At 39.3% G+C, this 13012-nt stretch overlaps 1 protein-coding gene across 1 annotated transcript in view; it reads right to left on the reverse strand.

Annotated features, from left to right (window-relative positions):
- EML6 (EMAP like 6) overlaps positions 1-13012 on the reverse strand; it is a 286960-nt gene that overhangs the window by 79695 nt on the left and 194253 nt on the right. Inside the window, 1 exon segment of the mRNA XM_070379563.1 lies at positions 8317-8410. Coding sequence (XP_070235664.1) covers positions 8317-8410 — 94 coding nt within the window.

The raw sequence follows: 13012 nt of genomic DNA on the forward strand, positions 1-13012 counted from the left end.
TGATATAATTCCATGTCTAAAAAATCCAAAAGAAAATAAAGTAAAAACAACTACAAATAAGATAATTTAGGAAATTTATAGTATATAAAATCAAATACAGAGTCAATAACCTTAATATATATTTACATTATCCAGTTGAAAAATACATTGGAAGAAAGGACTATATTTAAAACAACAATAAAAATATCAAGGCATACGTTTAATAAGAACTGTGCACTAACATATAAATGAGTATAACAACAAGGGGAAAAGCAACCCATATTGGTAATACATATAGAAAAACATTTCATGTTCTCGAGCTGGAAAACTCAATCATAAAGATGTTAATTCTAGCTTCGTTTATGAATTCAACCTGATTCCAAAAGATAAGAGCATTTGCTAGTCCTCTTTTCATATTCTATTGCTCTTTTCAGATAAGAGTGTCTGGTCTTTAATTTGGAGCTAGACATCCTGATTTTAAAGTTCTTATGGAAGAATAAAACAACAGTATGGCCAAGAAAACTCTGAAAAAGAAAAGCTAAATGGGAAGAGTAGCTCTCCTAGGTATTAAAATAACTTATAAAACCTCCATGATTAAAACTGTGTGGTATTGGTGCACAAGTGACTGACAAGCTAACGGTAAAATAGAAAATCTAGAAAGAGACCCAAATGAATATTAAAATGTAGCACATACTAAAGGCAGGTCTCAAATCAATGTGGGGGGGGGTGAAATGAATACTTAAAATAAATGGTGTATGTTACTAAATGCTGGCAAGGATGTGGAGTAACAGGAATTCTCAATCATTGTTGGTGGGAATGCAAAATGCTACAGTTACTTTGGAAGACATTTTGGTAGTTTCTTACAAGACGAAACATATTCTTACCATAAGATCCAGCAATCATGTCCCTTAGTATTTATCCAAAGGAGTTGGAAACTTATGTCCACACAAAAACCTGCACATGGATGCTTATGGCAGCTTTAAACATAACTGCCAAAACTTGGAAGCAACCAAATTGTTCTTCAGGTGAATGGATAAAAAAACTGTGGCACATTCAGAGAACGGAGTATTATTCATTGCTAAAAAGAAATGCTGGGCATACACACCGAGGAAACCAGAATTGAAAGAGACATGTGTACCCCAATGTTCATCGCAGCACTGTTTATAATAGCCAGGACATGGAAGCAACCTAGATGTCCATCAGCAGACAAATGGATAAGAAGGCTGTGGTACATATACACAATGGAGTATTACTCAGCCATTAAAAAGAATACATTTGAATCAGTTCTAATGAGGTGGATGAAACTGGAGCCTATTATACAGAGTGAAGTAAGCCAGAAAGAAAAACACCAATACAGTATACTAACACATATATATGGAATTTAGAAAGATGGTAACAATAACCCTGTATGTGAGACAGCAAAAGAGACACAGATGTACAGAACAGTCTTTTGGACTCTGTGGGAGAGGGAGAGGGTGGGATGATTTGGGAGAATGGCATTGAAATGTATATAATATCATATAAGAAACTAATCACCAGTCCAGGTTTGATGCAGGATACAGGATGTTTGGGCTGGTGCACTGGCATGACCCAGAGGGATGGTACGGGGAGGGAGGAGGGAGGGGGTTCAGGATGGGGAACACGTGTGGTGGATTCATGTTGATGTATGTAGGCAAAACCAATACAATATTGTAAAGTAATTAGCCTCCAATTAAAATAAATAAATTTAAATTAAAAAAATAAAATAAAAAGAAACGAGCTATCAAACCATGAAGGGACATGGGGGAACTTTAAATGGATACTACTAAGTGAAAGAAGCCAATCTGAAAAGGCTATATGTTATATGATTCCAACTAACTGATTTTCTGGAAAAGGCAAAACTAGGGAGACAGTTAAAAAAATGAATGGTTTCCAGGATAGAGAGGAGCAAGGGATGAACAGCCAGAGCACAGAGGATTTTTAGGGAAGTGAAACTATTCTGCATGATACTATAATGGCAGACACAAGTCATCACACACGTGTCAAGACTCACAGAATGTGCAACACCAAGAGTGAACCCTAATGTGGACTGTGGACTTTGGGTGACAATGATGTGTCAATGTAGCTTCATCTGTTATAACAAATGTACCACTCTGGTGCCAGGTGTGGATTTGAAGGAGGCTGGAATAGTGGACATATGGGAACTCTATTATCTGTACAATTTTTCTATTAACTTAAACCTGATTTAAGGCAATGGCACCCCACTCCAGTACTCTTGGCTGGAGAATCCCACAGGCAGAGGAGCCTGGTAGGCTGCAGTCCATGGGGTCGCTAAGAGTCATACACGACTGAGCGACTTCACTTTCACTTTCCACTTTCATGCACTGTAGAAGGAAATGGCAACCCACTCCAGTGTTCCTGCCTGGAGAATTCCAGGGACGGGGGAGCCTGGTGGGCTGCCGTCTATGGGGTCGCACAGAGTCCGACACGACTGAAGCGACTTAGCAGCAGCAGCAGCAGCAGCTTTGAAAAATAAAGTCTATATAAAAGGGAAAAGAAAAATGGTATTTGGAATACCTTGATAGCTCTAAGGAGAAAGGATAAAATTGAATCTGTGTCTTGAAATAGACAGACACTGGGATAAATTCCAAATGATTTAGAGATCTAAATGTAACGATGGAGTGATGGCAGATTAGAAGAAATCATGAGTGATTTCCTTTGAACCTGAGGACAGGGAACACTTTTCTTAGTCTCAAAATCTTGAAGCAGTCAATATTGCTAAATTTGACCACATAAAAATAAAAGCCTTTGCATGATGAAAAACATCATAGCAAACTCAAAAGACAAATGACAAACTAAGTGAAATACCTGTAAGCTAGAGACAACAGACAAATAACCCTAATATTTACAGGACTACTTCCTGTGTGAAGTGTATTTCAGAGAAACCAAGTGGTTCATGGGGGGAAACGCTTCTTTATAGAAGAATTCTAGCTAGTATGAAGAATGAATAATAGAATTAGAAAATTATCATCTTCAACCCTTAATTAAATAATCAATTTAGCCCAGAGTTGTAAACGGAGGTCCAACCATTAGATAACACATTGATAGGAAGCTTTCTAATGGGAGGATGAGGCTGATACTACTAGAAACCACAATAGAGCTGAGTATTACTAAGAGTTGGAGAACCAGACATATGGGGGCAGTGGCGTACCATGGGGTAGACTGGAATGGTGATCTGCCCTGAGAAAGATGAATTCCATCCCTGTCACTGTTTAGAATTGCCGGCTCAGGAGAATAATAAAACAGACTTACTTTTAGTTGGTTTTATTATTCTTAAAAAAATTCCTACAGATATCACAAGCACTACTGCTTGTACCTGGCAGGTACTGCTCCCACTGCCCCTGCCCTCTGGCATGCCACTGATTATGCTGCTTCTGATAGAGTCAATCATGAAGTACGGATTAGATGTGCTCATGCTCTTGACTGAAAAACTGAACTTAGGAGAAAATATCTGCAAATCATATATTTGATAAGGGACTGATATCCTTTGGAGGGAATGATGCTAAAGCTGAAACTCCAGTACTTTGGCCACCTCATGCGAAGAGTTGACTCATTGGAAAAGACTCTGATGCTGGGAAGGACTGGGGGCAGGAGGAGAAGGGGACGACAGAGGATGAGATGGCTGGATGGCATCACTGACTCGATGGACGTGAGTCTGAGTGAACTCCGGGAGTTGGTGATGGACAGGGAGGCCTGGCATGCTGCGATTCATGGGGTTGCAAAGAGTCGGACACGACTCAGCGACTGATCTGATCTGATCTGATATCCAGGATATATTTTTAGAAAAAATTACAACTTGATAATTAAAAGGCAAATAACCCAATTAAAAATGGACAAAATATCTAAATAGACATTGATACAAAGAATGTATAAATTATTAACATAAACTTTAGAGAGAAGATGCTAGAGAAAACCGAAATGAAAAGTGAGATATCACAGATATTACAAATTATATCCCCTACATATAAAAGACCATTGCTTTGCTTGTTCGTGTCTATACAATGGCAAACAATTAAACAGTTGGAAAAATCTTTTTGGAGAGCACATTTTCAGTTCAGTTCAATTGTTCAGTCATATTCAACTCTTTGTGACCCCATGCACTGAAGCATGCCAGGCTTCCCTGTCCATCACCAACTCCCAGAGCTTGCTCAAACTCAAGTCCATCGAGTCAGTGATGCCGTCCAACCATCTCATCCTCTGTTGTCCCCTTCTCCTCCTGCCTTCAATCTTTCCCAGCATCAGGGTCTTTTCCAACGAGTCAGCTCTTTGCATCAGGTGGCCAAAGTACTGGAGTTTCAGCTTCAACATCAGTCCTTCCAATGAATATTCAGGACTGATTTCCTTTAGGATGGACTGGTTTGATCTCCTTGCAGTCCAAGGGACTCTCAAGAGTCTCCTCCAACACCACAGTTCAAAAGCATCAATTCTTTGGCACTCAGCTTTCTTTATAGTCCAGTTCTCACATCCATATATGACTACTGGAAAAACCTTAGCTTTGACTAGATAGACCTTTGTCGGCAAAGTAATATCTCTGGTTTTTAATATGCTGTCTAGGTTGGTTATAGCTTTTCTTCCAAGGAGCAAGCGTCTTTTAATTTCATGGCTGCAGTCACCATCTGCAGTGATTCTGGAGCCCAAGAAAATAAAGTCTGTCACTGTTTCCATTGTTTCCCCATCTATTTGCCATGAAGTGATGAGACTGGATGCCATGCTCTTCGTTTTTTGAATGTTGAGTTTGTAGCCAGCTTTTTCACTCTCTGCTTTCACTTTCATCAAAAGGCTCTTCAGTTCCTCTTCACTTTCCGCCATAAAGGTGGTGTCATCTGCATATCTGCACATTTTAGTTTTCATCTAATTTGTTGATGTCATAAAAACCCCAGTGTTGTTTCTCTTGTGGCTAAAATTCTAAACTGACTGATGATGGCATGTCAATGTCAACACCTAAATAAAGAACACTCACTGAATTACCTCTGTCGTTTTTTTCCTTTAGACATGTGTTAAATTTGTATGGAAGTTGCCTACAACTCTGTGTGTGTGTGTGTGTATAAGAAAAACAAAACGGAAAGAGTTTCATATCCTACAACTGATGGAATAAGAATGTAGGAGAGTCAGCACTGCTGCCCTAATACAGGGCAAGTCCCTATGCCTGTGTCAAAGGTCATTTACCAGGTAGGGCCATATGCACAGGTAACCCACAACTGGAAGACTGAATATTTGATTTATGTCTCAGCCCAAGATTGAAAATAGCTTATAATACAGAATAACAAAGAATAAGCCAGGGAACAATGAGAAGAAGAAAGGGAGATGATATATTGGTGAGTGGGGAAAAAAAGCAAGTTACAGAGCAATATGTATAATATTCCATATATGAATAAAACAGATAAAAATACCCACAGAATATGTATCCAAGAATACAGGCTAAAAATGTTAGCCATAGCTATGTCTGGGTAGTAGAATTATGAATCATTTTCTTCTTGGAGATTTTCTGTGCTAACTTTTCTATAATCATGTATTATTTTGAAAACAGAAGACAATTAATAAATGTTATTTTAAAAAAGAGATCCACATCTTAAAAAAAGGAAAGGTGTCACTTTCATATTCAGGAGACTTGATCACATTCACTAAATGTATGTAAGGGTAGGGACTTAAACCAGATCAAGCAGCAGAGTTAAAACAGTACTGCATACTCTGAAAGTACATTTACATCTCCACATGGCCCTGTGTTTTGTCCCTAAAAGTAAAAACACAAGTACTTTTCAATGTTGAAGTATTCTTGTTATGCACACCATGATAACTTGTACCTTTTGCCTAAGGTCCCCACTGTTTAAACTTCTGAGATGAAGTTTGTTAATAAAAGTCATTGTCCCTGGTCTTGTTACTGGTGTGATAGAAATCCAAAAAAAGGGACATGGAAGTGCCTGATCAATTGTCTTTTTGTTGTGTCCCGAGCGACACTGGTATCAGGCTATTTCATTACTGCCCATAAGAGACTGCTCTTGGTTGTTAAATGGGTTACTTGTATACCAACCTTGAAAAAGAAAAAGAGACTAAACAATTCATTTGTAATGGAGGTGACTGAAGTCATTCATGAAAATTAACAAAGATCAACAAAAAAGTGTGCAAAGAGATTGGTTCAAGTCTCATCAAAATCTGTAATAAGATCTTTATGGGCTATATCTGAACCTGCCTGATTTCTATGAGTGGATGAAAACGTAGGTTCACTTAAACACGCTGACAACTGACGGGTGGCTATTTGGAGGGGGGCAATACGTAAGCCTCAGGCAGCAGGCAGCACCACAGGTGATACCGTCTCAGCCATGAGCTATGCCCCTCCTCTCATGGGGAATCTCATATCCTGGGTCATGGGCACTACTGTGGAATATTGCCTGCCAGAACCCACAACCTGCGGGATGCAGGTCTGCTGTTGAGCCTGGCTAGGTGATGGTGGCAATGACCGAGACACAGAAGAGCAGAGTGAAGGATATCACTGAGTTAGCCATCCTCTGAGAGTAAATGAGACCCTTGGAGGAGCTACGATGACTCCCGGGAGTCAGTAAGGTCCCGTCAGTGAAGTATTACTCCTTTTTCTTTGTCACTTCTTTCATGGTTTAAACTGTGTTTAAAGTTTGTATCTTTAAGCAGTCTAATCCTCAGGCCATAAGTAGAATTTTAATTTTTTTTGTTTGGTTACTTATTTACATAAATATCTATGATTGTTTTAACATTGTATAAATATTATTTATTGCTTAAAAATCTAGTATTCAACCAAAGAACTTTAACAATCTTTGACACACCTTCCTGGAAAGAGCAGTGGATGAATGTTACATCTGTGAAATTGTTCTCTGTGGGTAATTCTGCAGGTGTCCTCTTCAAGGAATGTCACATGTGGCTTTGGAGCAATTCCAAAAATAAATGGCATTATTAACATAATGATAAGTTGCTTTGTGGTAATTAAATAGTAGTAACACTAACAAACATATCAAATATATACTTCTAAAATATTAATATTTCTTTCTTCCACTGTTTCTGGCATACAAGTAAGCCAATCAGATTTGCAGAGGGTGTTCTAGTAGGGAAATTGAGTTCCTGGGGCTTTTGAAATGTAGACATGTGCTTTACCTGAAATGAACTATGATACAAATGGTAGTTAGCAGAAATATTAAAGTAAAATATAATATATTAATCTAAGAGGAAAGCAAAGTTCTGATTAGAAGCTAAATCTGAGTATCAGCAGTGAGTGATAAAACCATGAGGAATACTAGAGAGATGAAAAGAAAAACCGCTTGGGTAGGCAGATTTATGAGCTGCCATTTGCTGCCAAGAATTCCATCTCAATAGCAGTCATCAGAAAAGCTCCCTTTTTTATCCTAAGATGGTCAGCTGGAGTCCTCAAGACTCCATCTGCTCCTCCTCTGACTCTCCAGCAATTTATAGATCTTCATTCATCAAATCAAATTGTGAAAACCCTTCTTTCCCCCTATTTAATATTGTAGAGGGAAACATCAATTTAAAAAGTGAATACTGGAGTTCAAAGCCACCAACTTAAAATGATTTTATGGTGCAAGGTAAAAAGGAAGTTGGTTTATACAGGGAAGAACCAATAGAGAGATATACGATAATATGTCTTGGACAACAAATCATCCTTAGTTGCCAACTATTTTGACCTCTGACCATGGCCAGGCAAACAGCTAAGCCCAAAGCAAGCAGGAATGGAAAGCAATGTTCAGACTTAGGGCTGATTCAGCAGGGAGGGAGGCTGGGGTGTGGGAGGACAGGTGGTCTGTAAACGGCAGTAGGTCTTGGAAAGTCTATTTATAAGACAGGGAGATTAGTGAAACAATCTGCCTGCTTTGAAAGCGAGTGGCAGATGTACACGATGGGCCTCCTTTCCCGCATGCCACAGCTTCATGACAAATGCTGCTGACTTCAGTGACATTGACGCTCCTTCACCAGATGCTAAGACAGTTGAAAAACAAGGGGCAAGGCACAGGCTGAGAAAAGTGGCTTTTCTACTGCTGGTAAAAAGCTCTGATACAGACAATGCATAGACTACTAAAAGCAAAGTGGTGGATAACTCTCTGGAAAGGATTTCAGAATTCTTCAATTCCCTGAAATAAACATCAATTCCTCTAAGTCAGGTCTGTCACCACGAAATATTACAATATGTTTTCATTTAGGTGTTAAGATATGAACTTCATCTGAGTTTGAAGATGAAATCTTACCACAGAAGGCAAACTATTAACATTTACTGAAGTGTGATCATCGGCAGGATGTTGTAAGACCCGGGCAGCTTCTTACCTGGTGGTAGCTATCTTTTCTCCCTTTTTCCAGTCCCAAAACACAATACTGTGAAAATCGTCTAAACCAACCGACACCAGACATTTTCCATCAGCTGTATGAAAACAACATAAATGTCAAATGACTCATTTCTTCAATGAAAAACCAAAACATTTTATATACTGTAAAGAGGAACAAGAAATTGACCTTAGAAGAAGAATACACTAAAGGAATCTCACTAAATGAAATGCATAAGTACTAATAGCAGAGCTTCTCAATGTATAATAAGTAGATGCTGAACTGAATTGCTGATCCAACACTCCAATCTCAGACACAGGGCTAAGGGGAGCTTCTCAAGTAAGTCCCCCAAACCTTGTCTATTTTGTGTCAGATAAAGCTCATGACATTTACTGGAAGAGTCATTTAACTTTGTGACTCTTAGTCTATTCTGAGCTCTAAAAAACTGGTTCTATTTAACCCTCCAAGATAAGAGCATTATAGAAACTAAATTTAACTTGGAAAATTCCTTCAAAAAAATGACTTTATAATTTAAAAAGTCTTAACTTCTTACTTTCCCTATTTCAAATGTAATATGTTTGCTGTAGGACATTGAGAAAATACAAAGGAGATTTAAGAATTTTCCAAATTTCTAGGCCTACATTTGATGCATATCTTATCAATAAGTTTCCCTACATAAATGTGCTTTGAAAAAACAAAACCAGGATTATAGTGAACATACTATTTTTTTCCACTTGTTATATGATGAACATTTTCTCTTGGTATTAAATATTATTTATAATACTATCAATGATTTGGACAGGCTGTTTGTCAAATAAAAAAATATATATAAGAGACATAATTGAATTTGAAATCAAAATAGTTAATTCGCTTTTTCATTTTAAGACCAAAGAAAAGGTACAGTGAATAAATCTTTCCTTTGCTGCCACCTTCACAGAGCTAGATTTACAGGAGAAACGTCTTGGGTCAGCAGCTCCTCCCCAGCTTGGAGTAGGCTGGAGATGGTGGCCAAGTTTACCAAGCCTCAGTTTAGTGGGGTGTCTTCTCTGACAACAGGGAACCATTATTAACAGGGTAAAGAAATGAGTATGTGAGTGGGCTTCTCACACAGCCCACTCGGGATTTCAACTGGTATTTTCAAAGATAGCCCTGGGGTAGATGTCAAATTAGGGTAGCCAGGAAATATAAAGGAGCCCTAGTCAAACTGGGATTTCATATAAGCAATGGATAATTTCTTAGTACAAGTATGTCCCTTACAATATTATATTGCATGAATATATTGCATGAGAATACTTATATGAAGAAATTATGCATTGCTTGTCTAAAATTCAAATTTAACTGGGTCTTCTGTATTCATATTTGCTATAGCTAGTAACCCTCCCCGAATGCTGGTTAACTCGTGTCCAACCCCTGAGTGACCTTACTTGATCCAGAGACCATCCCCCAACCAACTAGGAACAGCAGTCTGCTCCTTTTCTAGAGGAAAAAGGAAAGTAAGAAAAAGAAGAGCCTGGCTTAACAAACCAAATCACTCCCAATCCTCTACTGCTTCTAAGTATGAGGCAAGGATTTGGAAGTTACATAAACTATTTCAAGCTCCTAGACTATAGCATTAGGTGAAGACATTAACACTTTGCTAAAGGCCTAAATCACCACGAAGTGACTACTATACACACATGTGTCTTCTAAATCATAATGAATATGTCCTCATGCTTAAATGTTACCAGGATTTAAACTGTGCCTGGTCTCTTATCATGCATTTGGAACAAGGGACTGGTGATGACTTCTTGTTCAGAACAACCAACATGACTTTTCCTAGTATCTCTTGGTGTGGCCTGGCTATGTTTCTATTTTAGCATGTCTCTGTATTTGGTGATTTTGATTGAAGAGTTCTCGTTCCCTTTTTAGATTGTAAGCTCTTAAGACGTACTTATAGTACTTGCATCACATTTCCAACATGATCCTCATACTGAGATGTTTTTCAATGAATTTTGATGATACTGGTGACATTAGGAGATAAAAATGGAGTGTCTCCACGGATGGTATGGAGGGAATGTTCTGTTACATAAAATTTTAAATCAAAAACACTGCACAGATATTCAGTGTCTCCCCCCACCTTTTTTTTGCATTTGTAAGTCCTATATTTTATTTTCTTTTGTAACCTGGGTAGCTATGTTAGATGTCCTTCTTAATGCAAACGTTCACACGTTTTAAGTGATTGTCTTTTATTTATTTTTTTACATCTTTTGAAAAAGGCCTTAGAGTAAGTTTTTTTTTTGCTTTTTGTTTCTTTTTATTAGAACTTCTATGAGGCCCCATCAGCTTGTCTTCAGTTATACCACCTTTCTACCCCAATTTGTGACCTAGTAGCAATGAAGCCCCAGAACAAATCCAGAGATGCCTCAACAAACATACCTTTTCTTTTAGGATGGTGACTTTTTCTTGAATTCTGCAAGTGTGGGGGATTTCTACATATCAGACAGTTCTGAAATATAACTGTGCTCTGCTTAGTTGCTCAGTCGTGTCCGACTCTTTGCGACCCCATTGAGGAGCCCAACAGGCTCCTTTGCAACCCCAATGACGGTAGCCTGACAGGCTCCTCTGTCCATGGGGATTCTCCCGGCAAGAATATTGGAGTGGGTTGCCATGTCCTCCTCCAGGGAATTTTCCCAATCCAGGGACAGAACCCAGGTCTCCCACATTGCAGGTAGATTCTTTACTGTCTGAGTCACCAGGGAAGTGGATTTCTTCCCAGTTTTTATTTCCCCTCACAGAGGCTTGACTTTAGCTTTGAAAAATCCATTGTTCCTTGACCATTTAGCTGGAGTTTCTGACTTTCAAACATATGGAAATGTCCTTTCTAGTCACAGTATGTATTAATTATGGATATTTTGTGACATAGTCCAGAAATAATTCTGAGGCACTTAATGTCAACAGCAAAGGGCAAATTAGAAAGAGAAATATTTTATTCAGGCAATTACAAGTTGGTCCTATATTCAGGACTCATAAAAAATGCATAGGTTTTTGGCACTGAAGCACAATGAAATCAAGCAATCTCAGATGTCCCCTTGTGGATATTACTATTATGCAATGAAGGTTTTTAAAAATATGAGGATGATATTTAGGGTAGAAAATATGTATGTGGCTAAACTTTTCTCTTTCTAATCGGTTTTCCATTCATGTGGAAGCACTTTCCTGACTGCAAGCACAGAAACAAAGACCTCCATTTTCCCTGCTGCTGCTGCTGCTAAGTCGCTTCAGTCATGTCCGACTCTGTTCGACCCCATAGACAGCAGCCCACCAGGCTCCCCGTCCCTGGGATTCTCCAGGCAAGAACACTGGAGTGGGGTGCCATTTCCTTCTCCAATGCATGAAAGTGAGAAGTGAAAGTCCGACTCAGCAACCCCATGGACTGCAGCCCACCAGGCTCCTCCATCCATGGGATTTTCCAGGCAAGAGTACTGGAGTGGGGTGCCATTGCCTTCTCTGCCATTTTCCCTAGACAGTGATAATAAATCCACAAGGTTAAAGAGTTGCTCAGTTAAGTGACACAATATAAATTCATTCCTTCTTGTTGACACAATTTACAGGTATGGGTTATGTTGCTGGAAATGTTTTTGATTAAAAATGTCTTCTTTTTGTTTGCTTTGGAAGAGGGGCAAGAATAGATTAATCCAAATTCCTAGTGATAACTGCTTATCTGTTGTCTAGTTGTCATACAATGTGCCTGCTTTGTATTTCCATGAGAATTTCTATCATCAGTAGGTCTCCACAACATCCCCCCAAATGGGCCGACTTTTAAGAGATAGGTGGGTGTGGGGGTACACTGAGGCACACAGATAGGCCCCTGGCTAGATAATATCCAATGTGGGTACCCTGTTTACATGGGTAAACTGGGAACTGTAAAACTTCTCTCTCATCATGTTAATTTAAACTCCTCAGTTTCCTGTAAGTACCCAAAAGGAAAGGTGTAGTTGTTCCTGCTGCAGTTCACACAAGTGTTTGGTTCGAGGCGATTCTAGCATAGGGGTCTCTTTCACCAGAGGTGAGGGGTCGTCCCATGTGGCAGCCTCTATGCACTACCGTGCCCATGACACATCTACACTGGAGAATGGGGGTGCGGGGGGCTGGAACCCTGACCATTGGCTAGAGGGAGTGAGGAAGTAAGGGATCACGCTGAGTGACTCTCCTGCTAAAAGTTCACTCCAGCCCTGGTGGGGGGCAGGGGCAGGAAGGGGCAGGAGGATGAGCAGGGAGAGTGATGGCACAGCTCCTGCCACCCAATGGCTCCAGGCCTGGAGACTTTTTTACAGGACTGAGAGCCAGGAGCCCTGGGTCCCTGCTCTGGACCTCAGCCATACCATCAGACTCTCTGGATCTTCATTACATGTAAAGCTGTGCAGGTGTCTGTTTAAGACTAAAGCTGTATCATAACACAAGGTCTGACTATGAATATAAATTAAACTGAAGAGGCTCAGCTCATACCTTCAGAAGGGCCACAGAAACCACCAAGATCAACCAACCACAGTTCATCTTTATGGAACCATACACGGTGATGGATCAAACGCAATAGACACTTCCTCAATAGTCCTTACTTGTAGAGCTTTCTCAAACTATCACCTAGCTTTTTGGGCGCCATTTATAAAATTAACATGGTATTTAAATTCTGAGACAAAAAATGTGATTTTTCACAATCAAA

This window comes from Bos mutus, chromosome 11 (assembly GCF_027580195.1).
Source record: "Bos mutus isolate GX-2022 chromosome 11, NWIPB_WYAK_1.1, whole genome shotgun sequence".
Classification (NCBI taxonomy): Eukaryota; Metazoa; Chordata; class Mammalia; order Artiodactyla; family Bovidae; genus Bos; species Bos mutus.